Source organism: Poecilia latipinna, unplaced genomic scaffold (assembly GCF_001443285.1).
Source record: "Poecilia latipinna isolate Pla-1442-1.1 unplaced genomic scaffold, P_latipinna-1.0 Scaffold969, whole genome shotgun sequence".
Classification (NCBI taxonomy): Eukaryota; Metazoa; Chordata; class Actinopteri; order Cyprinodontiformes; family Poeciliidae; genus Poecilia; species Poecilia latipinna.
Genome location: NW_015113585.1, coordinates 177354 through 203543, shown reverse-complemented (window position 1 = coordinate 203543; position 26190 = coordinate 177354). Strand labels below are relative to the sequence as shown.

Below are 26190 nucleotides of genomic sequence, written 5' to 3'. Positions count from 1 at the left end.
TTTTTTGTTGTTTTTTTTGTTTTTTTTCTGGGAATCTAATGTCATATAATTATTATTATTCATGAATTATCAGGTACACAGCCGAAAAAGAGTGAAAAAATGAGTAAAAATAAACTACCAGGCATGTAAAGAGATTTGCATATGTCAAGGTGTGCATCCTCTGTTTACCTTCTCATCATCATCATCATCATCATAGCAAACAGCTTCATCAGACCAGTCTCACGCTCCACTCTCTGAAGCTTTACAGTCGTCTGTCTCTGGAGACAGAGGCGGAGAGGGAAAAGATGGAGAATGTCGAGGAAAGAGAGCTGGTGGGTGGAAGGAAAGAGGAGGGAAGGATGTATAAGGGGGAAAAAATGGGAGCTCCATGTTGGGAGGAAGCACCAGAAGCCTAATATTGTGAAAGATGAAATTGTACTAAAAACAGGAAAAGTCCAAGACAAATATAAGAAGCATGTGACAGCACAACCCAGCAGATGTATTTACTCCTTCAGGATAATCATGGAGGACACATAAGGGATGGATTGGTTTATAAAGGAGCACAACTGTACATTTTCCCTCATGAAGAACTATTTTAAAATGTGACAGCAAGTGGCCCGGTCAGATGACTGAGCTGGAAGCAGGGAATACAATTCAATCAGCAAGCAGTGAAACAAGGAACCACCTGGTTTTCACTAAACAAACTGGTAAAAATAAACACTCCCAATGAGAAATATGATGATAATTAACATATTTTAGCTTGTAGTAACCCTTTAAGCCTTAGCTTTAATACCTACAATGACTAGTGTTTTTGGAATTTCTTGTGTGTACATCTCAAGTGTATATTCCCTTTGTATTTAGTAGAATTATATTAAAACTGTATTGCTGGGGCCACACAATGTTCCAAACCGTAATTATTTCTCCAAGGAGAAAAATACTCAGTTCAAGCTTTGTGATGTATTTGTGCTACACAGATGAAGAAAATGGGAAGGACTCTTTTAATTTGGTTTTACTTCAGTGATTATGTTCGAAAAACACCTGAGCTGCAGGTTTCCTGTAAGATGTGATAGTTTCAAATGCAACAGAAAATGATTTTATTTGATTCACAAATGTCAAAGAATACAGTGTCAAAGTGCTATTTACATACGTATAATATATATTGACCCAAAACATTAAACTTTCTAGCATTGCATCATCTAATGAACCAACAAAATATATATAATTTTTGGTTTAGATCTATAGATCACCATTCAGAGCCAAAAAAGATTCCTGTCACTTTGCTAATCAGTTGCTGCATCACAAGTTTCCACTGATAGTTTTCAGTTCTTTTGATTTTGTCTCACCTTAAAATCTGGAGCTAAGAGTGGAAACACTCTTACATTATTGACTAGTAAATGTAAGAGTGTTTTCACTCTTACAATGTTTGAGCAGCGGAGCAGTGGAGTCTTTTATTGGGACTAAACATCTGCGTAGCCCAGAGACAACAGCTTATTAGCGAGGCTAATGGGGTGGAAAAAGCCTTCAGTTTGACAGGAAACATGCATACTGGACTCTAGAGCATTTAAAAAGGATCTTTTTCTCTGATGAGCCGTGACTTAGCCTGTTTGAAATTTAATGAGTGCATCATGAAAATGCAAATGGCAGAAAAAGTGAGGCTGCCATCAAACAGAGTGTTTGCCAGAGAAGCCTGTGGAGGCAGTGTGGTGATATAGGCTTGGGTAGGTTGGACAGGTCAATGTTATTACATGTTATCTTTCCAAAATTGTTCTATCAGCTTATTACGATGCTTCTCTATCACGTAAAACGATGAAGGAGAGTTTCTAAATGTCTCACTACGACTGAGCGAGATGCAGCACCCTCTGTACCTTGTCGCATTCTCCTTCTGTTGTGTTGTTAAAAAAAAGAGAACAGAGACAAAAGCCAGAGCGGTAACACGTTTACCCCCTACTGAATTATATATTCCCCTGGTTGATGTGAACACCTGCTTCTGCAGAAACCAACTGAGACTACTTTGCCTATTAAAGCCAATTAGCATGGGAGCAACGCCTGAAAACTCAGGAGCTGCTTACGAGGTAATTCGTGTGGGATGCAGTTGACAGCAAACTCTCAGTGGAAACAAACTGGGCTCTTGACAACGATTGCACACAAGGGAGACGTTTTACAGAGTTTAAACATCTCAGCTCTTCCGTCAACAGTTTTCCATTTTGTGCGGTGTGTGAATGCAGACATTTTGGAATCATTGGAGGTAAAATAAGACATTAATGTGTGTAACCACACCACTCACTCATTGATCTGTGAAGAAAGACATGTTATTTGTGGCTGATCATTTAAGACAGAAAAAATAAGCAAACCTACACAGAAAAATTAGGCTGCATCACTGTTGCTAGGGAAAATGAGTTCACCTAAATAGTTTGGATTTGTTTAAATATCACAGCCTGACAGCTGACAGCTCTGTTTTAGCAAGAAGTGAAGCTAAGCTGGTGCACAGAAAGATGCCGGGTATGAGCTGGCTTCGCTATAATGCTCATGTTTAGTGCATAATACCATTGTGGGTGGGCATCACAAGATATTAAATATGACAAAAGTTGCACAGAGGTTTGTATATTTGTATGCATAAGACAAAACAGTGTGCATTTTATTTACAAAATGTTAATGTTTTAACTATCTGGTCTTCTATCTCAGTCTAAAGCATGCTGATTTGCATTAAAACATGGATGAGTGGTAGTGCAGTTTGTGCGCGTCAGTGATCCGGACTGCATTGTTTATCAGCCTTTATTGTTGCTCTGCTTCAGCAAAGCAGAAAAGATGGAGGCTTATTTAATTACACCGTTTCTGTGTAAGTTGGCATGACTAAATGTATTATTGTTTTCAGTCTTCCAAGTTAATCTCGCAGCACACTGAAATGCCTCCCACATCTGGAAACAGCGTGGGCAGCTTCTGAAGCAGAACAAATGAAATAGCGAGGCACTTTACTCTTAGGCGCAGTGAGAGGCGTGAACGCAACACCAGAGTCGACGCGCTTCTGTTCATTGACTGGGGCGAGCACTAGGACGGACGTGGACGTCTGACACGTCTGAATGCAAAGACATTTACTGAGGAAGCTTCAAAACACTGCGTTTCATCTCTTTTATATGTTCACGTAACTAAATTCAGCATGTGTGTGTGTGTGCATTTGTTTGTATTACCTTGTGGGGACCATTTTCTTGACACATGCTGCGTTGTGGGGACCGAAGCCTGGTCCCCACAAGGGGAAGCGCTGTTTTTGGGTCAGGGGTTAGATTTAGGACTAAAGGGGTAAGGTTTAGGCTGTAGAAACAAATGGAAGTCAATGGAAAGTCCCCACAAAGATAGCCACGCAAATGTGTGTGTGCTTGTGTGTAGGTGTGTGTGTGCGTATGTGTGTGGACTGTTGGTGAGAAAACCTGCAGTAGATGTGGAACTGACAGCATGAAATTATGATCAGCAACAAACAGAAGGGTGTAAGTTTGATTTCACCAAAAGCAATCTCTGCTTTTATTGATCATCTGTCAGACTGACAGCCTAAGGAACGCCTAAGAGGAAAAAATCAACAAATCCTGTAAAAACTATTTGTAAACACTCACAGCAACATTTTTTTTTTTTAACTCAGCAGCGTCTTCTATAATGATTATCAGAGGAGGGGGGAGTACCAAGTTATTTACTTTCATTTTATATGCATCAAAAGTATAGAATAAAAGAAAGCTGCCCCTTTTTGTTAAGGTCGTATTAATGAAAAATGCATCCAAACACCACCAGCAGTAAATATATGGGGCCTTGAACATTGTGTAGGATTATCTGCTGCAAATTTATGGGGTTTTTTTTTATAATTTTTTTGATAAACCAAAACAAAGAGGTGAAGTGTATTACTGACAAGTAGGAAACAAATTATGGTGTTTTAGCAGAATAAAGATATATAATTTTGATTTTGATATGTACCATTTTACTCTGGTACATATAAATAAACTCTAGTGCAACCATGTGCCTTCAGAAGTAATCTGCTGACAGTAAAACTATTCGTTGTTCTCTATTAAAGCCAAAAACATGGAAGAAGGTGCCCTGATCAGATGATGCCAAGATATATATTTTTGGCCAACACCCAAACCAGTATTTAACCGTGAACACAACACAGTGGTGACAGCATCATACTGTGGGGACGAGTTTCTTCAGCAGAGACTGTAAACCTGGTCAAAGTTGATGGGAAGACGCATGAAGCTGAATACATGGCAGTTCTTGAAGAAAACTTGTTTCAACACTGGAAAAGACTTTGATCTCGAGGACAACCACCAGGATGACTATTAAAACATAGCCAGAAAGTTTAAGATTAAGGTATTTGTTACAAATGGCCCAGTCAAAGTCCAAATCTAAATCAAATTAGGAATCCGTAGTAAGACTTGAAAGCTTTATGGGGAAGAATATTCAAATTTAAGGTGGCTTGAGAAGGAACTGACTTGGGAGAACGAGGAGCTGAATATGGTTACATTTTCATATTTTTATTTGTAAAAACAAAACATTTTGACAATCATTTATTATTTTCCTTCTACTTCACCATTACGTTCTACTTTGTGTTAGTCTTTAACATAAAATCCCAACAAATGGATTGAATTTTAGCTGCCATCACTAACAACATAGCTCGATGGATTCAGAGATGTTGCCATGGAGATCACAAACAAAAACTTTTTTTCTGGTGGACGTAGCTGTAAAAAAATCCAACCTGTCTTCCCATTATTGAACATAAGCAGGATAAATAAGTGGTGTTGATGTTTTATACTCGGCTAATGGCTCTGACTCCAAGCACACCGCATTCTGTGCCTCTTCACTCAGACAATTTGGACATCTGCACCAATCCTCCACAAAAAAGCTAACCACCATCCTCTGTACATCATCGAAGGCCATTCTTATCATCATCCAAGCCTTAAAAACACTTCATCTCAGTGCAGGGAGCCAAGATTTACATGAGTTTTCCCGGAGCAAGACTTAAAGAGATTGCTCTGAGATGATGACTGGCATGTTGCACGTGTTACAAAATCCTCACTGGACTGAGACTTTTTGTCATTTATTCTCCCTAATAGAAAACCACAGGTTATTGCCCTGAGGCAACACTCAGGCTGCCCAGGCTTACAATTTATGAGCACAAAGTGAAATCAAACAGAATGTCTACGGGGATCCAATTGTTTTTTAACACACTACTGGGGACTGAATTACCACTTTGTGTTGCAGTAGAGAAATAAAGCGAGGTGGGAAATAAGTGAGTGAGAGATTGAAAGGAGGAGATTTATGTTGAACCTAATCTCCAATGGCATTATTGTTCTCTCAATTAATTCATTGAAAGGCCAAAGATATATTTTTTTCGTCCACATATCTAAAACAAAAATCAAGTTTTCAAATTTTACCTGGAGAGCCAATGAAGTGATAAAAGCAACACAGCATTGAGCTGTGTGAAGCTGACACCCCACCCACGTCAAAAACTTCAGCAAATAGTCTGAATGGTTAGTGCTCCGTTTGTGCAGGTTTGTGCCGTTAAAATTTTCGTTTGTGCAGTTTTGGTTTCTGAGATATTAAAAATTATTTTTTAGGTCATCCAGAGTTCACCATCCCCCCATATCGCTCCAAAACAAACCAAAGTGGGCTACTTCGTTAGTGCTCCGTTTGTGCAGGTTTGTGCAGTTAAAACTGTCGTTTGTGCACCTTCCGTCTTTGAGATATTAAAAGTTATAATTTTGCCGATGACGTCACCATCACCCCATCTTGCTCCAAAACAAACCGAAGTGGGCTACTTCGTTTAAATTCTTCAGATTTTCAGCTGTTGTACAATATGTACCTTCTTTTGTTTTGAACTTCAATAAAGATTTAGAACAAGAAGAAATTTGTCTAATTTCAAGAAATGTTTTAAGATATGCTAGTTGCTTGAGCAAAGTTTTTGCAGAGTAAACTGGAAGTGCGTCACTGGTTCAACAAAGTTCATCCAAGTAATGTACTTAATATTTAGTAAATATATTTTAAATGCAACAATTTTCATTTCATCCTGTTTGACATTAAATGTCCGGTTTACTCTGCAAAAACTTTGCTCAAGCAACTAGCATATTAGCTATGGATTTTTTTATTATTATTTTTACCCGTTTGCTGCATAATCAGCAGAAAGTAAGTCAACAATGTAAATATAATTGTTCAGACCACCTCCGAAACCAAAGCACAGTTGAACAGGTTATACACATTACGTTAGGGTCATGGCTGCATGTCCTTTATTTCAATTATTCTGGAGAGACCGCTATATTCGTGAGAAAACATTGCATTCTTGTTGGTTCTGCAGGAGGCTCCACTTCTGCTTTTCAATGTACGGTTGTATAATTGCTGATCTGTTTCCAGGCATTTTCATGTAAGCGTTGAGTTGGGGCGCAGCTCATTCTGAAAGCTCTAAATTGGCCTGCCCAGATTGAAATCTCATTATCAAAGAATGATATTGTGCAAAAAAAAAATAAAAAAAAATGCAATGAACATGTTTTGTTTTGCCCAAAGATCTATCCTAATCTGTTTAAGGAAGCATAATAGGTCACCTCTAAGAGTTTAGCAGGTAATGGATCAACAGTTAAAACCACAAACAGCTCATCCTCAATTTAACCAGCAAAAAGAAGCTACCCTCCACAAACTCCAGCACTGCACTCATCCATGATGGGAAATAAATGGACATCATTTATGCCAGCAGCAATATAATTGCTGCTCTTTTTCCATTTGATTCCCCCAAAAGATAGTGAGAATATGGCTAAGGAGATGAGTCATGTGATAAAAAAAAGACAGTAGGTTATCATTCTGACAGATGATCTGAAAGAATGAAAAGGCAGAAGGGAAATGTGCTCATGTAGGGAAACCAGATCAAGAAAACATGCACATACAGGAAGCAGCGATTATTAACTCCACCGGCTCAGCTGCTGTTAAAGGTTTTCTGAAATGAAATCTACTTTTGTTCATTCTGACTCTTTGAGTTAAAAAAAAAAAAAAAACTCAACACTCTAGCCTCTGGCAAAATATATTTTTGCTGCTAACTATCTCTGTGAGTCAAGATCTTTGTTAGAACCTGCACCCTTTAAATTGTCCACTGGTCAAAATGTGCTGGCTTCAGCCAATTTCTGTGATAAATGACCCGTCATCATTTAGGCTGATTAAGCTCCTTGTATGTGTGGCAGTCAGGTGTGCCGTCCACAGGGATTTCTTCAGCTTCTTGTTATTTTTCTTCCTCACCTCGTCTCCGAGCCTTCTCAAAGGTGAGGGGAAAATGTGCTGCAGGATAATTGAAGCTGTTTTGCAAGAGCTTATTGGAGATTGTATTTGCGCTCAACAATGCTTGTTGGGGCCAGAAAATGGAAAGAAATAGGATTTATAGCACTAACCCGTCTCGTTACCTGCTTTACGCTGTCAGCTGTCACTGCAGGCCCAGGATAATGCAATATGCAGTACCCACAGGGCAAGTGTACAGTTTGATTGTGGATCCTCCAAAGGTTGGTGCAGTGTGTGACTGACAGACATCTGCACTGTCTGCAGTTCTCTCTCAGCCAAGTCAAACTGTACGAGTCGCTGACAGTAGGGAGATACAGTCAATTATTGTGGGTACGAATAGGACAGAGTTCCTAAACCTGCCTCACTACCAGTTTGTGGAATGAAGAGTACAGTTTTCAAGTCCTTTATGAAAACAGTCTACCTTATAGAGGTGATTAGGATTAAAACAATCTGTTATTGTCTAGCACCAACAACTATTCAAAGTAACTTAAATCACCTATTACCCATCCTGAGGCTTGGTTTGAACTTTAGGAAGTTTAAGCAACTCAACGTGTGCATTACAAAGCTGCTAATGAATGTAAATCAATTAGCTTTGTAGCTCCACCTCATCAAACCATCCAACAATGTAGGGAACCCAGAAGAAGAAAGGACTGTACGCCACCAAACTGCAGTAAAAGATGTGGCAGCGCTGGTTGGAGAAAGACAGGGCAGGATGGTAGTTTGTCAGGTTGTAGCTTGAATTGATAGAACATCACAATATACTGCATTTAAAAAAAAGGCGTTAAATTCTTAAGAGAAAACTTTTAAGAGTTATTTAAAAATAGTTTCTGATATCTTCCTTTCTGAGAGAAAGAATAAAAAGGGATATTTGCTCACCCTCCCCACAAATCCATTAGGAAAAAGTAATGACATTAAAGAGAAAACATTGAAACTGCACGACAAAAGAAAACCGCAAGACACCAAAAAATGAACCTTGAGGCCAATTTTGAAAGACAGTTTTGCACCAAATATCTATTACTTTGGCCTTAAGACATGCTTCAGAGCAGACATTTTCACAGCTGCTTTTAACTGGCCTTTATTTGTCTCACTGATGGGCTTTTCATTTCAGCAGAACCCAGTGCGATCCTTGCATTTACTTTCACCAGTGGGGAAAAAAGAAGTTAAAAACCTGGAACAGAATGATAAAAAAGAAGAGAAGGAAGAAATCATGCTGGCAAGTCACATTGTATTCATGTCACACTGTGACCGTCTAAACGTTTGTGCAAATATGTGTGTTGTCCTCAGAGCAACAGAAAAAGATTCGGTGAAGCTGCTGGTTGAGTCTGGTAAAAGAACGTCGTTTCTCAAAAGAAGCTGAAAGGCCACTCAGACAGGAAGAGGTCATGACTGCAAAAACACAGAAATTTGTTTTTGACAGGAAAAAATTACCAAAACATTTAAATATTTAACATAAAAACATTGATGACAAATATTTAACCCCTTCAAGGCAATATTTCGTAAATGTAGCTTTGCCAAACCATTTCTATGTAGCTTTAGATGAACGCTTCAGGATGTTTTCTTACTTGTGAGACTACCAGTACCACTTGGCTGGTCCTCTGTTGAATTAGGTCAGTCACTTAAAAGGAGAGAATATTTATGCAATCACTTTTATTTAAAATACATGTAGTTTAACTTTATTATGTTGCAGAAATCAACTTCCACTTTGATATTAGAGGGGTTTTTTAATTTTCGTTGGTCAAAAAATAAAAATTTTGCTGCTCATGACTGATTTGTAAAAGCAATAAAAAAGTTCAAACAACCAAGGTGGTGGACACTTTTTAAAGGTTCTGTAGCTTTAGTAAACCTAAAAGACCCTTTACCAGTGGTAAAGGGTAACTTTGCTTACTCAAAGTTGCAAACCCAATTTTGAGTAAACAGAATAAAATGATTCATTTAAGTTATTTTTGTTTGTTGTTGAGAATATAAATGTGAACAATGCATAAAAGTGAAATTTTCCTTTACCAAATGCTGCTTTACATATTCTCCTACATAGAGGAGAATATGTAGCTAGCACAGGTTGTTTCTGTGTAATTTTCATTTCAAAAATAAATAAAAAAGCAGTATTTGTTTATTTTTGCAGCGCTACCAAACCCATATCAACCCAAAAAAAAAAAAAAGAAGTTTGTGTTACCTTTAAAAATGAGAACATTTTCCTTCCTAAATTAAACTGAAATAGCACATATTTTATGAGTCTCTAACATATCAGTGCAGTTCATTTATTATAAACCTTTGAGTGAAAAGAGGTTGATACTTTTAGAGTTGTCCACTTTGACCGGTAATCAAAGAAAAATCGAAATACAAGTCGTGAACATTTCATTTAAATCACAGACCTGGTCATTCAAATTGTTGCATCCAGGATGTCCAAAGGATCATCTGAACTCTACCAAGTTCATGTTTTTTATCAACTGCTGATAGTTTTACCCCAAATATTTTAGCTATAAGATATCAAGTAAGGTGATGTAACTTCAGTTCCATTGCTTCTTAATTAAATCAAGAGAAACTGGAATACAAACCAAACAGGTAAAAGTCCATCACCATTTATTTCTCATGGGTGCAAAAATTAAATCTGAACCAGTTTAAAGTCCTCATGATTTCACTTAAAACTTGATAGTGTTTAAGTACAAAGCCAACTTTGCCAGTGAGATGTCAAAGCACTTTTGGATTGCACTGTTAGTTTACAATAAGCTCCTCATACACACCGTGATCGACATACGAAGGTGTAAAGAGCGCAAATGAAAAAGGGGGTGAATTAAATTCAAAAAAAAAAAAGAAAGAAAGATACATGTGGCTTTTTGTTTTTCATGGCAGTAATTTATGTATCTGGAGCTGAAAACACTCAAATGATCTCTATGAGAGGTTTTGTGTGTGTAACCTGCTGGAGAACTGTGCAAAGATTTTAAACCGCCCCTAATTTCTGTAAATTATTAAAAACTATGGTAATAAAGTCAACATAGTCAAAAGAAAAAGACCTGGAGAACTTGGAAGCAACGTATAAAGAGATTAGAGGTGATTTAAATGCTGAGCACAGGACAACGCAAACATGCTCTGAGAACGGAAACAAAACGTGATCATTCACATGCTGTCTAATGAGGAACCTTCGTGTGTGTGTGTGTGTGCTCACCCTCTACAACGACATCTGACGCGTGTTTTGTTTTGTTTTGTTTTGTTGGGTTTTTTTTTTGCATGTGTGAACATTTGTGGACTCCCATGCACTTTCTCATAAGCAACACAAACAATGCAGGCACTGAAACAGAGAGCTGATAGTAACAGATTTTTGTTCTTTTCTCAGCTTGTATTTAAAAACAGCCAAGTGTGACTTGTGGTCTTTTTCGGTGAAACATCGTGTGAGACTCCATGTTGTGTTTTTCCTGCCGCGGCTCATTCCCAACAGGCTCGTGTTCACCTTAGTGAGGCGCCGACTCAGACATTGTTGCTGCTGTAACAATCAACTTATTAGCATAATTAAAGCATATATTTCGTTTGCAAGTCCTTCCTTTGAAGCAGTCATAATTCTGTTTCGTTTTTTACTATTTTTTTCTTTTTTTTTTTTATTATTTCTGCAGTGTGAAGTTTATTGCGGGGGTTGCCGTGTCATATGGAGGTGGAGGGGAGTAGTAAGAGTCAAAGAGTCTGCTGCTGTTTCACACGAGGAGGAGTCGGCCAGATAAGCAGAGGCAAGGTAGAGCAGTTTGGTTGTTTGTCGCACGGCTGCTGGGGGTAGCCGATGCATCTATCATCTGGCGTAGTGCTTGATGTAATCTTGAACCTTATTTCGAAAATCCTCCTGAATGGAAAAGAGGGGGGTGGGGGGGACAAGTGGGAAGGATAAGATGAGCGTTATGGAGGACAAAACACTATTGAGATGCTTTTTATTGCCGTATGTGCAACTCTAAAATGCAATGAAAAAAACTACTGATGACCTTTAAAATCCTTCACATTGACCTCAAGGCAACCTATTTTGATTTTGTGCGAAGCACAAACAGAAGTAGCACATAACTGAAATGTGAAAGGAAAGCAAGACCAGGTCTTTTTTTTTACAAACACAAGTAAATAAATTGCTACTTTGTCTTCTACTTCTCAATCATTTACTGCTTTTTATTAGTTTCTCATAGAACATTCATTAATGTCCGTGGTTCTAATGTGAAACCATGCTATAAGATTTGTTTTTGATAAAATGGTCAGTGGGTATGAACACTTAAAAGACATTGTTTATGGCAGCACATAAACAGTAAGCTACTGGATATCCATAAGCAAAGCAAAAGCAACCACATGTACTATTCCCAGGATAACCAGAGGTGATGTGACTCATAATGAAGTCACAAATTAGTCATATGTATATAAATATATCCTTCTTCAGTGTCACCATACATTTAGTGAGTCATATTTCTTCAGTGGGAAGACGTTAAGACTGTGCAGAAAAGCATCTTTTCAAAGAAAAAAACCCATAAAAAAAACAGCTCACTTAGGGTACATGACATTTTTCTGCAGCAGTAAATTAAATATGCATTAGTTCTGTGGACATTTTTACTCACTTTCTCCACATTTCCCAAAATCTAAAACTAAATATGTCTTTCCTGAATCAGAATGTATGACTTATGTGACCTTTGTTTGTTCTTTGGCTGGGCTACAGACTGCCTAAAGCATAAAATAACATATTTATGATCCTACTGCCATCCAGGGATTCAACAGAACTAAACCAAGTAATCCCCAGGGAAGGTGAAAGGGTGAGTCTTGTTTTCCTTCATGGGGTCAGTCTCAGACGCTGATGACCAGGGACTGAATAACATGAAGTAGGACTCCTATGTCAAGATGAAGAAAATGCCAACCACTTTGATGAGTCAAGACAATTGATAATAATGGTTTGTTTCGTAATTAAATTGAGTGACGCAAACAGCAGTCAGTCTGCTGATGAAGTAAGTAAGTACATCAGGCAGTTTAATATAAAAACACAGTTTGCTGCTTTTCACACTACTGATCAATGACTGCACACACACACACACACCTGCAGCACTAACCACATCTTAAGTTTGGATGATGTGGATGTGGTGGACCTCATCACCAACAAACAACGATGAAACCGACTACAGGTGAGCCAACTGCTCCAATGGTGTGAGGACAACAATCTCTCGCTCACTATCAGGACAACCAAAGGGATTATTGTCAACTTCTTCACAGCATCCCGTTGACCTGGTGCTATGGAGACAATGAGCAAAACCACATCATTGGCCAAGAAAGATCAAACACACCTAGAGTGAAGGCTGTCATTTACTATGTCCAAAGTACCGAAATCGTCTGTCACTGACATAGAGCAGTGATGAAAGATGTGACACCTGGCTCTGGTCAAACTATTTCAACATTGGTCTCAGTGTTGGTCACATTCGCCCAATGTTGTGTGGTAAAATGGTGTGAGACTGATCAGAAGTTTTTGAAGAGTTTTATATGGAAATGTACTTGGACAACAATGTTGATATTTCACTTCAGCTAGTCTGTTTCCACTATGTGTATTTTGAAATGAATACTTTTAAGGAACATTTATCTGACGTGGTGATGAATTATGTACATTTGTACTAGGGATGCACAATAAACTGGCATCAACATAGGTATCAGCCAATATTAGTCATTTCTTAATATATTGGTATCGGTCCAATAAATGAAACAGGGTTGATATGAACAACCAATATTTATTTGCATCTGTTTTTTTTTTCCACAAACTGTCAAAACTGTAGTGAAATATACATAATACTGGTAAATATCGGTTAACAGCCATAACAGCAAAATTAACATCGGATATCAATATCGGCCTGAATTTCTGTCTTGGTGCATCCCCAATTTCTACAGTTCTTCCCTGAATAACTACTATAATAATTTAATCTATTCATCAGATTGTGAGGAAGCTGAGCATTAACCTTCTTCCTCTGATCCCTGCATTGAGATTTTAATCTTATTCTTGCTTTGATTCTATCTTTTTATAGACAGAATTTATATATTTAAATAGAGAGAAAAACTGTATTATGATCTTTGTATGCTTTGCATAAATGGTGAGCTGACAAAGGGAATGATGATTAATATCTGCGATGTGTCTTCTTAGCTGCTGTTCAGAGTTGAAGGTCGCTGTCACAGCATCCCTGAGCCTCAGCTGCCTGTATAGACAGCTCAATTATTTTTTGTTGTTGTCCCATTTGAGTTACTGTACGCCCTGTAAAATCACAGTTTTTCAAGGTGACATATTGCATACTCTGTAGTAATTTTGTAAGTATAGCAGTACTTCAGTTTTTCTGGTTTTTATTAAACACCGTCATTGAACGGATAAAACTGTGACAGAGCAGAATTCACGCTAGCAGCAGAATTTTCCTTGGTCACATTCCTGCCAATCATCTTTACCATCTCTTTCTAACTCACTCTCTTTTAACTTGATCATACCTTTCTGATATGCATTTCATCTTTTCAACCATGCATACAATCCCACCATTGTATCAGTCTGTTTCTATAGTTCTTTTGACCAATACCTCCCGGGTAAATCTGCTTTAAAGGGAGCTCTTTGCATGACCGCTTTGCCTTGTTCTGTTTTGACATTTTGCTGCCTATCTCTCCTCACACAACAGCTTGCTGTGTTTTCTAGAGACTTTATTGGCTTTGGTTGCTTGTGTCTACATCCCTTCAGCCAAATATTTGGTGAAACCTCACAGAGAAGGCCTTGCAGACCGCGCACACGTCATCCTGGATTTGGATCAAAGACCAGAGACTGTTAATTTGAACTACAACAGCTCTCTTGTTAAAGTGCAGCCTTTTATGCAGAACATACAAACATGGACAAAGCCAAACTAAACTGTTCATTCAGCTGAAGGCAACAGATAAGAAAGAAACTACTCTAAATGGGATCACTGGGCAAGCACGATCAAAGCACAGACATGGTTTAGGGAAGTTAATTAACTTCAACAACAGCCATGACCTTGTGTTAACCTTAAATATGACCCATGCAATTTCATATTTGATAGTATTTTTGGTCACTTTCTCTACATCTCATTGAAAAACGAGTGAATCTGGGGTTTGAATGTTGTGTTTACAATTAACCGTTTTAAGCAAATTAATTATTTAAATTCATTGTAGAAGCAGAAAAGTCTCACCATAAACACCAAGGATAAAATTACAACTTAAGATACTGTGGACTTATCAAACGTAGCTTACCTTGATCCAAAGAAATGTGCAACAAGGTACAATTTTTTGTTTTAAATGTACATAATGTGCATTATGTACATTATACATTCAAGACAACAGACTATTTACAATAACTGAAAATAAAACCATGCAAAAAAGTGCAAATAACAGTAGAAATATTACTTGAAATTAGAGAAACTGCTAATACCAGCCGGGATGTAAACACATATTAAGTTTGTTATAGATTCTAACAGCCACGGAGAGGAAGGATCTCCTATAACGCTCCTTTGTGCACCCAGGATGCAGCAGTCTGTCACTGAAGGAGTCCACCAGTCCAGCAAAACTTCATGCTTGGCGTGGGAGACGTTTACAGAATCCTTCTGTCTCTCTCTATCTGTACTGGGTTGACTGGGCATCTACGTCCAGTGTGGGCCTTCCCAGTCAGCTAATCTAATCGTTTCATCTCAGCTGTAGAAAAGCTACTAACAGATATCACCATAGAATTTGGCAGATGGCAAATTGCCTTCTTTCTCAAAACGCTTCTTTCCTTAACCTTTTTATATTTTGTCAATATGGGATGAGATGTTTCACATAACCACAGTGCAACACAATTTTCTTCATTTACATGTCTAATACGCCTTTTCTGCATTATTAGTAACTCATCTTTATTTTATATGAGAGAGATTTACCTTGGGGCACAAAAAGATCCACTTAAAATGCAGAAAGTTTCCCAAAAGACTCGCATTTCTTCAGAGGGTTTTAGTGCCTGACCTTCTAATGTAGAAACACTGGAATAAAACAATATATGATTGAGATATTCCACCCCCTGATGGTTTCAAGGTTGGACTAGCAGCACAAAGTCTTTTTGATACAGTATTGTGTAGTTTACATCAGACAGTAGTTTTGCTATTTCACAGTCAATTTCAAGTTTAAACTATTTTCATGGTATAATGGAAAAGTTGTAACTAACTTTAAAAGAGATTAAATGTGGTTAATCGTATAGTATTTAAGTTTGACTTAAGTCGCTGTTGTGGTAAAAAAAAAAAGAAACAGAAAGAGCTTCAAAAATAAGAAGAAAACAGTGATTTTTCTTTTAGACTGTTTTAGCAGCAGCTCGCATCTTTTACCACTAGCAAGAACGAGAATTTCCTCTGAACAGCATCCAAAACCAGAGGGAATAATTTTCAAAATATGCAACGCCTCAACAAAAGACAATTAGGAACAAAAGCCTATTAAAAAACCCCAAATTAGAACAAACCTAATAGAACTACTCCAACATGGTGCCACAGTGAGAAGCTCCCACATCACAATGTTGATTCATGGCAATAATAGGATTAGCGGCAGCTATCTACCTGGAAAAGTTTTCAATACCTGAATTTAAAAGCAAATTATTATTTTTGTAAAGACGTCACACTCATATTTTGGTGCTATGCAGCATCAGCCTATCAGTCTCTTCTAACCCTCCCTTCTTGTCATCTTTTATACTCGTTATTTCCATTTACTCATCCATCACCCCAGGGCTCTTGGCCATTAAATCACTGCTATTTCTCTGTGCTAATGTTGCTCTCCAACAGGATTTTTCACATTCAAGTGTGCAGCACTGACATCAATGCATCAGTTCCAGTAGTGAGTTAGTCAAGCAGGCAGCGCTGGGCTTCAGAGCGGTCACTGGGGTACGAGTGAGGAAGCGAGAACGTGAGCCTAAACATGTCGGCAAGGGGGAAGAGCAACATATGGAGTTAAAAATGATATGTGGAAACATGGATGTAAACGCTGGACGCCTGCCAGTGACAAAAGATGTCAGCTATTTATGAATCTATCCACAGAGGAGACACATTTCTACAGAGTATGCTCTTCTACTGAACATGTTTTTGATATTTCAAAACTGCGAGAGGAATGTGATTATTATACTTAATGTCTATGTGACTCAGTAAGGTTTTAAAAAAAATGCTAGTGGTGAACTGACTCAGAAGAAACCTGCTGTAAGCAACTGAATCTTTTTGTTCTCCGAGTTTGTAAAGAAAAAAAAAACATCAAATAAAACCCCTGAAGTACCATAAAGTGCATGAATTGATATAACTAAGACTGACAACAATAAAATCCAGGAAGTCAGCTGCAAGTCTGCAAGATGTTTTAAGATATTATTTCCTTACAGTGAACAAAAAAGGAAATCTTTTTGTTTGTTTTTGTTTGTTTTTTTTTACTTTGGCTGAAATGGAGTAGAAAAACGCAAGCAGGCATCACTTTATGCATGCTTCAAAACAGAAAAATACTACATTACACTATGTTTCTCAATTCAAAATATTTTAATATCAAACCAGTCATTATGCTGTCAATAATTAATTCTACTCCTGCACAAAACTAAGTAAAAACTTAATTTAATTTGATATTAAAAACACAAATACAGTTAGATTTCTTTTGCACACTGAGTATTCTACATTTGGTTTTATGAATACTCACCCTTAAAAACATTATGCAAAAAAACAAATGATGTACATGTCTCCTGCATAAAATAAATCCACATGAACTGATTATCAGTTTCTTAAAGGAGTGGGCCACTACTCCCAGGAATAGACAAAAACCTAGCTGAATTAAGGAAAAAGCAATTGGTGCAATACAAAGAAACAGGTATATACGTATCAGCCTTTGTTTGTAATATACAAATATTTGCTTTATAGTTGGTTAAAGTAACTTTCACTGATGCAGTTCAAACTTGTGTTGCTGGACAAGCCCTATTTGACTCTTACAGCTAACGACGCAGAGTGTGCATTATTCCTTCATTATCAGATCTAAGTGGGAGATCTGGTACGCGTACTGGCTAATTAGCTGCTAATGACAATCTAATGACATAAACTGATTCACAGAGGAAGTTGGCTTTGAATATTATCTGTAGAAATACAAAAGTCATGAAAAAGTCAAATCTGGAATGAGGACTGCAGGTTGTCCTTCAGTTCAGGGGTCAGTGATCTGCTTTAACACCCAGTTTAAATAAATCTTTAATATAAAAATTAGTTCTACAAAAATGATACAGATTAATGATACAGATTCCCTGAAAATCAACTTTCAAAAGTGTTTGTAATGTTTTAAAATGTGAAAGAAAGGCTTCAGTCGATTTGAAAAAAAAAAAAAAAAGTGTCGTTTCATTCCTGGCTTTCTCAGCTACAAAAAGGACATCACGTCCCAACTTTAACAATCCTTTAAATGACTTCCTGTACTTCTGGGAAACTGCTTACACCTCATGTACATCAGAGATGTTGGCTCTGCAACACTTTGTGAACTCAGCTGTAAACCTTTATTTATGACAGACGTCAAGACACAATCAGATTAAGCAACTTTTTTCTTCTCCGTTATGAGGGGAAACTGTTTGCAAGGTGAGCCGACAGCAACGAAAAGTGAAAATGTCAAACATCATGCTTGACTTTGACACAATTAGGATTCCATACATGCATTTTTTAGTTCAGGTAACAAAGTAGTACAATGAAAAACATTGTCCTAAACTGACATTTAGATGCCCACAAACTAAAGCATCAAAGCAAAAGTGGGAGAAAACAAAGAGATGATCTAATTATAACATCACACAAATTCAATTAGAACGATCAGTGAAATAACCCATTTAATGTCATCACATAAGCAACACATTCGCCTTTGCTTTGTTTCAAAGTTTCTTTCAGCAGAAAAGTGGTTGATGCACAAAGTAAATAAAACTTTCTTTTCTCTGGACCATTTCACTAACAGCAGGTCGTTATGCTCATCCAGAATTATGTACAGGTTTTCAAAATGCATGAGCCAGATCACAGACATCTGGAGGTAAATTAAGCCTTATGGATGCAAACACTCGCTTTCCAAATGAGAATAAAGCTCAACTAGAGCCCCCAAGATGCTACATTTACCTGAAGCAGACACAACAATCAAGAGTGACTTAAAGGCAGAATATAACTTACAAAATGGTGGATTTGAGCTTTTTTTTCACATTTGGATTCATACTAGAATATTTTTTTATACAAAAAACACATTTTTCATTACACTTATTACTGAAAAGCAGTGAATCAAAAATTTAATTAGAACATCTGTCCAGGGTTTTTGAAAACTAACAACTAACTTGTGATAGCGAGAATTTTAGTTAATTTCACATTATTCAGTCACATTATTCACTCTGGGGTTCAAAATTAGAAAGAAGCTGAACAAAACAATGCTCCAAATGTGGTTCAATTGACTGCAGACGTCTAAGCTTTTCCCAGCTGAATTTATAAACACTGTTTGCAGTTCAGTTTATAAAAAGTGTCAGCTGTTTTATTAATGATTGTTCTTAATTATAAATCCTTCTTGAAATGTTGCACCCTACTCCTCCAGCACTATTAATCGGGTGGCCACAAATACTAACTGTAGTCTAAGGCAGCCTTTACAAATTTGACAGGGAATAATAATGTGTCTGCTTGCATTTTTAAAAAGAAAAATACGTTGATTTTTTGTAGATAAACAGTCTGCAAGCACCGCAAAGTCTAAGGGAACCTCAGAATAAAACCGAGTAAGGTTTTAATAATTAATGGAGGAGAGCAGTTTGGTGACAGATTTTTTTTATAGAACCAGTTAGGAACTGGTTCTGCACTAGCTCTGATCTGACACTGAAATCATTTCTATTAATCAGACTGATTTATGCATAATGAAACCAAATATTTATCCTTTCAACACAATTACGTCAGAGAAATGTATTAGACCTCAGGATAAAAGTTGGCCAGTGATAAATAATATCTGATAATGTGTAAATGCAAGGGCTAAACACACCAAAGAGTTTTATTCACTGCCACATCTGCCACCATATATAAAATATAAAGAGAGACATTAGGTGACCAGTTCAAATGACTGTATTTGAAGGCGATATCAAACAGTGGCTATTATGATGTACATTTGCGACTTTTTCAGGTTTTCTTTTAAACTTAAATACAGTATTGAGTGAAATAACAATAACAAATTCATGTTTGTTTTTTAACTGAACAGATAACTATTGGTATAAGAAACAGCCATTTTTGTACCAGCTGAATAAATGCATTCTAATAAAATGCTGCAGTTTTCTCAGGTAAAGGTGAAAACAGCAGAATGCATTCAAGTGCTTTTCACACATCTTCAACAGGGTGCCAATTATTGTGGAGGGTGGTGTGTCTGCAGAAAACAAAAGCAATAATAAGATCTGTTGTTATGCTGCAGTTGGGTTTAGACCTCTCAAACACACATTACCCCATGCACTGCAGGAGAGAAAAAAGTGAGAGAGCACACAAATCTAACTACAGACTCAATTATTTGTCAAATATGTTAAAACCAAGTCTGGTTTACCTGCAGACACATATTTGAGCATTTGACTTGCCCCCATAGTACAGGAAAAGTCTTATCAGTGGTTTGTCAAAGACAGATAATCTGTAATGAACTTTCATAGTATAGAATAATCCACTGAAACTTGGCCAACTGTTGTTGAGTTGCAAAGAGTTAAAGACTGCATACCCAATAAGTGAGCTCTGTTTTTGTTTACACACTGAGACAAAGAGGATCAATGTGGTCTACCTTTGGTACCCTAATGAGGGTCTACACAGGCCCACAGAGTTTTGAGCTGGCAGGAGGAAAGCTGATGAGGGGAACAGAGCTCCAATCAGGATGGAGTAAATGGATTGTGGGTCAGCGTGCTTGACATGACTAAATCTTGATGAAAAGCTAAGCCACACGAGATAACTGATGAGGGTAGAGACCAGAAGAGGTGGTCTCAGCAAACGATCGGTATAATTAGTGGAAATGTGCAGATTTTATCAGGAAAGGAGAAAGTGAACTGTGGTGCTGAGGCAGTTACAGATTCTCCAAGGTGTTACACTTGAACAGAAGGTGAACAGATGCTCCATATCAAAGCAAAAAGCTTCTCCAATCCTTGTGTTGCAAGTACCAATGTGTACTTTTCATTAGGGTGAGGATAGTATGAGACTTCTTCACCTGTTTCAGGTTTTACGGCCATTTTTGTATAAATATTATAGCTATAGGTATTGATAAGCTCTGCCTGTACCATTGTTCACTTCTACTTGATTTATGTTGTTAAAATAGGACTAGCAAGATCAGCTAAGCAACAAAGTTATACACTTGTATAATGGTGTTGGGTGCTTGAATGTGAGAGACCAACCTCCAGCCGGTTATTTCTTTTGAAAGGTGTAGAAAATGTCTCTAAGCACAACCTTACTACGGTACTTTTAGACACTGGATAATTGACCAGAACGTAAAAGATAAATGGATGTAGTGATTGACTCAGATCTGAACCTTCAGAGACACAGAAGACAATCAAAAATCAATTAAAATCAGCCTTCTGATTATATAGATTATCTTTAGGACTAAAGGACTAATATCCCAACTAGATCTAGAGAAACTCATACATGCGTTTATGTTTAGTCACACTGAACACTGCAACATTGTCTTCACAGGTTTGCTTTTGTTAGTTTCTAAATTGTTGAAAGGCTTAGCAACAAAAGACATTAAAGATCTGTTCTGGGGATGCAGGATCTCCTTTTAGGCCAAGTCCATGCTGTCTGTCACCAAATTTTAGCTTAAAATCTGGCCAATCAGAACAATCAGAAGAGTTATTACAAACACCTGGCAAATACGTCCTTTAAACACAGACAGCAAACACAATTTTCCTCTGAGAGCAAACAGATGGGAGGAGAATAGGAGGCAAATGGGTCTGCAAATAAATGGAAATGCCCACAATCAGAGCTATACGCTCTCAATCCATAAATGTGCTGTTGAGACTGCTTAACACCTTCCTCTGGGTCTTTGGGAGTAATGTGATGCCATTGTATTTGCATCACTTAAATTTTGTGCTTTCTAGTCTTTATGTATTACAGAGTGGATACCACAAATGCCATTTATAGCTATTAATGTGCAATTAGTGGTTTTGTGACAGACATATATTATTAAGATTATCTAATAAAATATAATCAAATGAACGGTTTGAATTTTTCAAAATGTTCCATTTAAGATGATGCTACTGCAAGAAAACACTCCTTTACAGAAACGAATTGATGTGTTGAAGCTGGAGGGCAAATCAACTGCAGGCAGAAAATATACAACTTATAAAATAATGTCTTTTTAGTTTGCTGTTGACAGCATATATAATATAGTGGGCAATTTTTAGGCAGTGTAGGTGTCAAAAGAGGAAGAAAAATCCACTTTTATTAAAATCGGAGATACCCAAAGAAAATACTTCCACAGCAATAAATAAATAAATAAATAAATAAATATCTTAGTCTTAGATTCTGGGTGCCAGGAAACCAGATGGCAATCTGTCTGTTGAAATGCCCTATTTATATAAATACTGGGCTAAGATAATTGGTAAAAAGGACTTCAAATGTCAGTGTGTTTGCTTTTTAAAGTGCTCTTACAAAGCATCAAACAGAAATGTTTGCAAGGACAAACATAGTCTTCTCTCTGTCTGGCCTTGATTTAGTTTTAAAATAGACTAAAAATGTCCGGGATATTGAGAAATAGGAATTTATATATTTATTATAGTACTCAAACTAGTTGTCAGAAACTGAAGTCGGTAACAAACTGCACACTACATTCAGCCTCAGAGAGTGCTACCTTTCAGCCACTTTAACCGGTAATGTATTCAGAGAGCAGTTAGAGGAGTAGCACCACTTTAAAAGCTCCGACACACAAAAGCAAATCCATCTACATATAAAAGAATTCACACACACACACACACACACACACACACACACACACACCTCCCACACCTCTATCCGCTCACTCCTGAAGTTGATTATGGCACACTGTGACTCAGCGGGAGGGGGGTCATGGTTGAGCAACTTCATGTTTTCAGCTGTTGTGACTTCATAGAAGAGCAACAGGACGGTGAAGTAGCTCTAAATATGCTGAAAATAGATTTACGTAATGCATTAAAAGAGGTTTGTTTTTAACGCTTCCATCGATCATCTTCAGATGAGCTCAGTTGTTCTAACGCCGGTAGTTTCTGCTAACAGAACAGACTTCAGATGTTTACACAAGACTTAGTCCAACACTGCATCTTTTCTGCTGCGTCACAGCACATCAGACTCTGGTGGAAACAGAGAACGGAAATAGAAATGTAAGGTGCTGAGACACCATCCAGCAGGATGCAAAGTGTATGGTGTCTGCTTCACTGCAGACCATCACTGAAGTCATATGTAAGCCCCTAATGAACCTCCTGCTGTAGCAACCTGGTCCACCGACCAGCACCATTAGTATTACTGATAACATGCAGAGAACTGGGATTTTAGAACTGAACTGTGAGCATGAACCACATGTTTACTAGTTCTTATGTTGCATAAAATGGACAAATCCAGCATGATAACATCCAACACTGACAAATACTTGTCTGAGAGTAACCTAATGTTTTGTCAATGTAAAAATAATCTTTTAACTTGAAGGGTCCAGAAGGTTTGAAAAAATTATGGATATTTTGACCCCATTTGATCTGGTTGTTTCATATCTGACAAAGTCTAAATCTACAAAATTGTGAAGATGCAAAAATAACCTCATTATTCCTCTGATCAGTAGTAAAGGAATTAGCCGCTATGGTTAACAATAAAGCAAGTACAGTTAAAAACATAATACTTCATTCATGTGCTAAAAAAATTGTGTTAATTAAAAAGATTTTGTTGACAAGGACAGCCAAAAACTAGTCAGAAACTATAGCATACTATTGCAGTTCATCATCAAAGACAAAATTATGCAAATTTCTAAAAAGAAATGTGGCTTTAGCATCAGCGGCAATATAATGAAATGAAATAAAGTTTAGAATTGTAGGTAACTTTTGCCCTTCATGTCTTGGCTACATTAGTCAAGCTTCATTGAGGTTTATGACTATTTATCTGCGTAAACTCTCTTCACTTACACCTTCAGCTGTTGCCTGACTCAGTAGAGTCAGGCAACAGCTTGACTCTACTGTTGTAGAGTCAAGCAACAGAGTCTGACTGTGGAAAACAGGAGCTCAGATCTTAACACTGACAGTGCAAAAATCCCACCTGTTGTTTTTTTAAAGCCATTTGAACTGTGAATTTATGGTTACAGACTTTACAATATTATTTTTACAATTGCCACATGACAAATCCTGGCTCCCTCAGTAACAAACAAACTGGGATTTATTTTTGATTGTGTAAGAATAACGATCTCATAAATGTAAGATAGTAAGTAGGTCTTTTTGGATGATATGACATTACCCCATAAAACCTGCATAACCTTCGAACCTTTTTCCCACAACAAACTTCTTTTTATTGGTCTCATGAAAACTGAAATTAAAAACTAAGTCCACAGTTGTAAATTGGAAAGAATAGCAATCATGCTTTTCACATTTTTTCCAAGTAAACTAGTGAGAAGTGTGACATGTAACCAAGTTCAGCCCCTTTACCTCTGATACCAAAACGTTTATAAAAAGGGATATCAATACTTTTGCAAAAAAGACTACTGCTAATTTGTGGATTGATTACACATCCTTCTCTTGCTTGAATCAGATTGTTTTTTAATGCACTGTAAAATTTAGAGCAGAAGGAAAGAAAGGATTTAATTAATCCTGAAGAATAGTTTCAAGATGGTTTCACAACGCAAAGCTTCAACACCATTACGCTGAATTAAGCTTATCAGAATGTGCTTACACTTCTCACAGCAGTAAAGGGTGCAAGATCCAGGGATCTGCTTTAATATGATTATTTGATTTGCAAACTGAACCTCCTGTCGTCTGCTGTAGAGGTACCAAATTTAGCAGCAGTGTGTGGCCAAGTGCCTTCCTGTGAACACAGCCTTGGCGTGTCCACAGTCACTGTGTTCCCAGAAAGGCAGCTTCAGCCCACTAGACCAAACTAAAGCACTTCTATTATCACATTACACCTCCTACAACAGCAACTAAATCCCATGGTGTTTCAGAAAAAGCTGCAGCAGGAAGTGTCGCAGCTGCACGGTGATGATCTGGTTTAAACAGATTTTTATGCAGGGTGTTCACACAAGCAGATGTAAAATTTATTTAAAAAGACTGCAGGCGATTCTCAGAAATTATGCAGAAGTGAATTAAATGCATTTAAAAGTCCACAATCCTTGCTTGCAGCATCTCCTAATGTGATGATGAAAAGAGACCTAAATTCATCCTGACTGTACTTCACCTTGTCTCTCAGATGATGTTCTGCTGCGTCGATGTTCAGTGGGTCATCGAAGTTCAGCAGGTCCTGAAGAAGAGGTAAATTGAGGGAAGGCCCGATTAAAAATAACCACAATAATAATAAAAAAAGGGTCAGAGCAGAGATGGTGAGTCAAACACTGAAAAACATTCATCACTTCTAAACTATTTGTGCCTAGAGGCTGTTCAATGTTCTGTCATTTTATTAGCATACTTTCAGGACTCAGCTCTTCATTCTGTGGGTCAAATGTTGTTAATTAGGAAAAGCTGTCGTGGGAAATAAAATCCACTTCAACACCACCAACTGTGTGTAATGTCACCGCAGCGCCTGTCACTGCGACAAACAGTTTAATAACACAGTCGCCTTAGCGACGCCACACACAACAAGAGAGGCAGGCGTGCTATTAAAGAGATAAAAACAGAGGACGGCCTGGGAGGTTATTTCCTAATAAAGCGGTAAGATCACCATTATCACCATGAACACAGTGCTAACCTCAGGGTAAGAACAGATATTTTCAACAAAGAATCAATAAAAAGTCTATTTGGTAATGCTTGATTTATTATGTAGCATATTTTCAGGTAGTTTTTATGTCGCCTTTTGAATTTTTCCATTCTTTCATCACCAAGGTATATTTTTAAAAGGTTAATTGTAGCAGTAATGTTCCTTTTATCATTTTCTTTTCACGAGAAACATAAAGTATAACTGCGTACCCTAAGGAGAGGTGGCAGTAGCGAGCTTCCTGAGCCGGCTGGCGTCTCCAAAACGTGACTTGCACTCAAATTTTCCCGCTTCGACCTCGAAGTTACATCAAAGTGTTCTTCATAACGAGATACATGATTTCCCCCAAGTCAGAATTTATGGTCTCAGTACATCTTTAAAGAGGGATTAACAGTGACCTTGTTTATTTGGATCTGGATTTAGAATAATTCCATTTAAATACATTGAGAAACTTTGGCAGTGAAGATTTACTGAGGTCAAAAAATATTCTGTGATTGAATATTTGAGTAATCCATTTTAACACTTCTTCAGTGGCCTGTTTGGGGGGCATTTAGCAGAAACTACAGCATTATGTTTGACTTTTGCCACTGATGGTTGAAATTAGAGTTAAATGTGTCAATTTTACCCTCAAAAAAAGTAAACGTTTTACTTACAGTAAACAAGGAGTTCAATCCCCAGACCACATCCTAGAAAAGACAAAATAAATGATTTGCATTAAAATGTGTGCTTACTCTTATAAAACTTAAATGTTACAAATGTAAAGTTAAATTAACATTTCTGTACTTTTAGTTCTAATTTCTACCACTAGGTTTACAACTAAGACAGCACAATAAAAAATAAAATAAAAAAACTTACTAATTATCATGAGAACAATATTGACTGCAACCAACCCACATTTTCCTCACTTTCCTCTTCTCTATCCTGATAATGGCAGTCATCACAATTCCTCTTGAGCTCAATAAACTCTATTTAAAGTGTGGGTAACATGGGTAATGTCAGTTAATCTCACAAAAGACAACAGTGCATTCAGGAATTCACAGACTAAATAAATAGTGGTGCG

The 26190-nt window shown here is 37.4% G+C and overlaps 1 protein-coding gene and 1 long non-coding RNA gene across 3 annotated transcripts in view; one reads left to right on the top strand and one right to left on the bottom strand.

Moving 5' to 3' along the window:
* Nucleotides 1–329: 329 nt before the first annotated feature.
* On the top strand, nucleotides 330–6244 carry LOC106958196 (uncharacterized). Its single transcript, XR_001427108.1, has 3 exons — nucleotides 330–340; nucleotides 4046–4048; nucleotides 5429–6244. It is a non-coding gene; the product is annotated as an uncharacterized LOC106958196 (long non-coding RNA).
* A 4580-nt stretch (nucleotides 6245–10824) lies between these two features.
* Nucleotides 10825–26190, bottom strand: part of ube2f (ubiquitin-conjugating enzyme E2F (putative)) — a 38699-nt gene continuing 23333 nt past the window's right edge. Inside the window, exons 8-10 of one of the 2 annotated variants that reach the window (XM_015049981.1) lie at nucleotides 25784–25816; nucleotides 24618–24680; nucleotides 10825–11089 (exon numbers count right to left, since the gene is read on the bottom strand). In XM_015049981.1, coding sequence (XP_014905467.1) covers nucleotides 11039–11089; nucleotides 24618–24680; nucleotides 25784–25816 — 147 coding nt within the window. In that variant the 3' untranslated portion in view covers nucleotides 10825–11038. The remainder of the gene's footprint in view (nucleotides 11090–24617; nucleotides 24681–25783; nucleotides 25817–26190) is intronic. The other variant, XM_015049982.1, reaches the window with a different exon arrangement.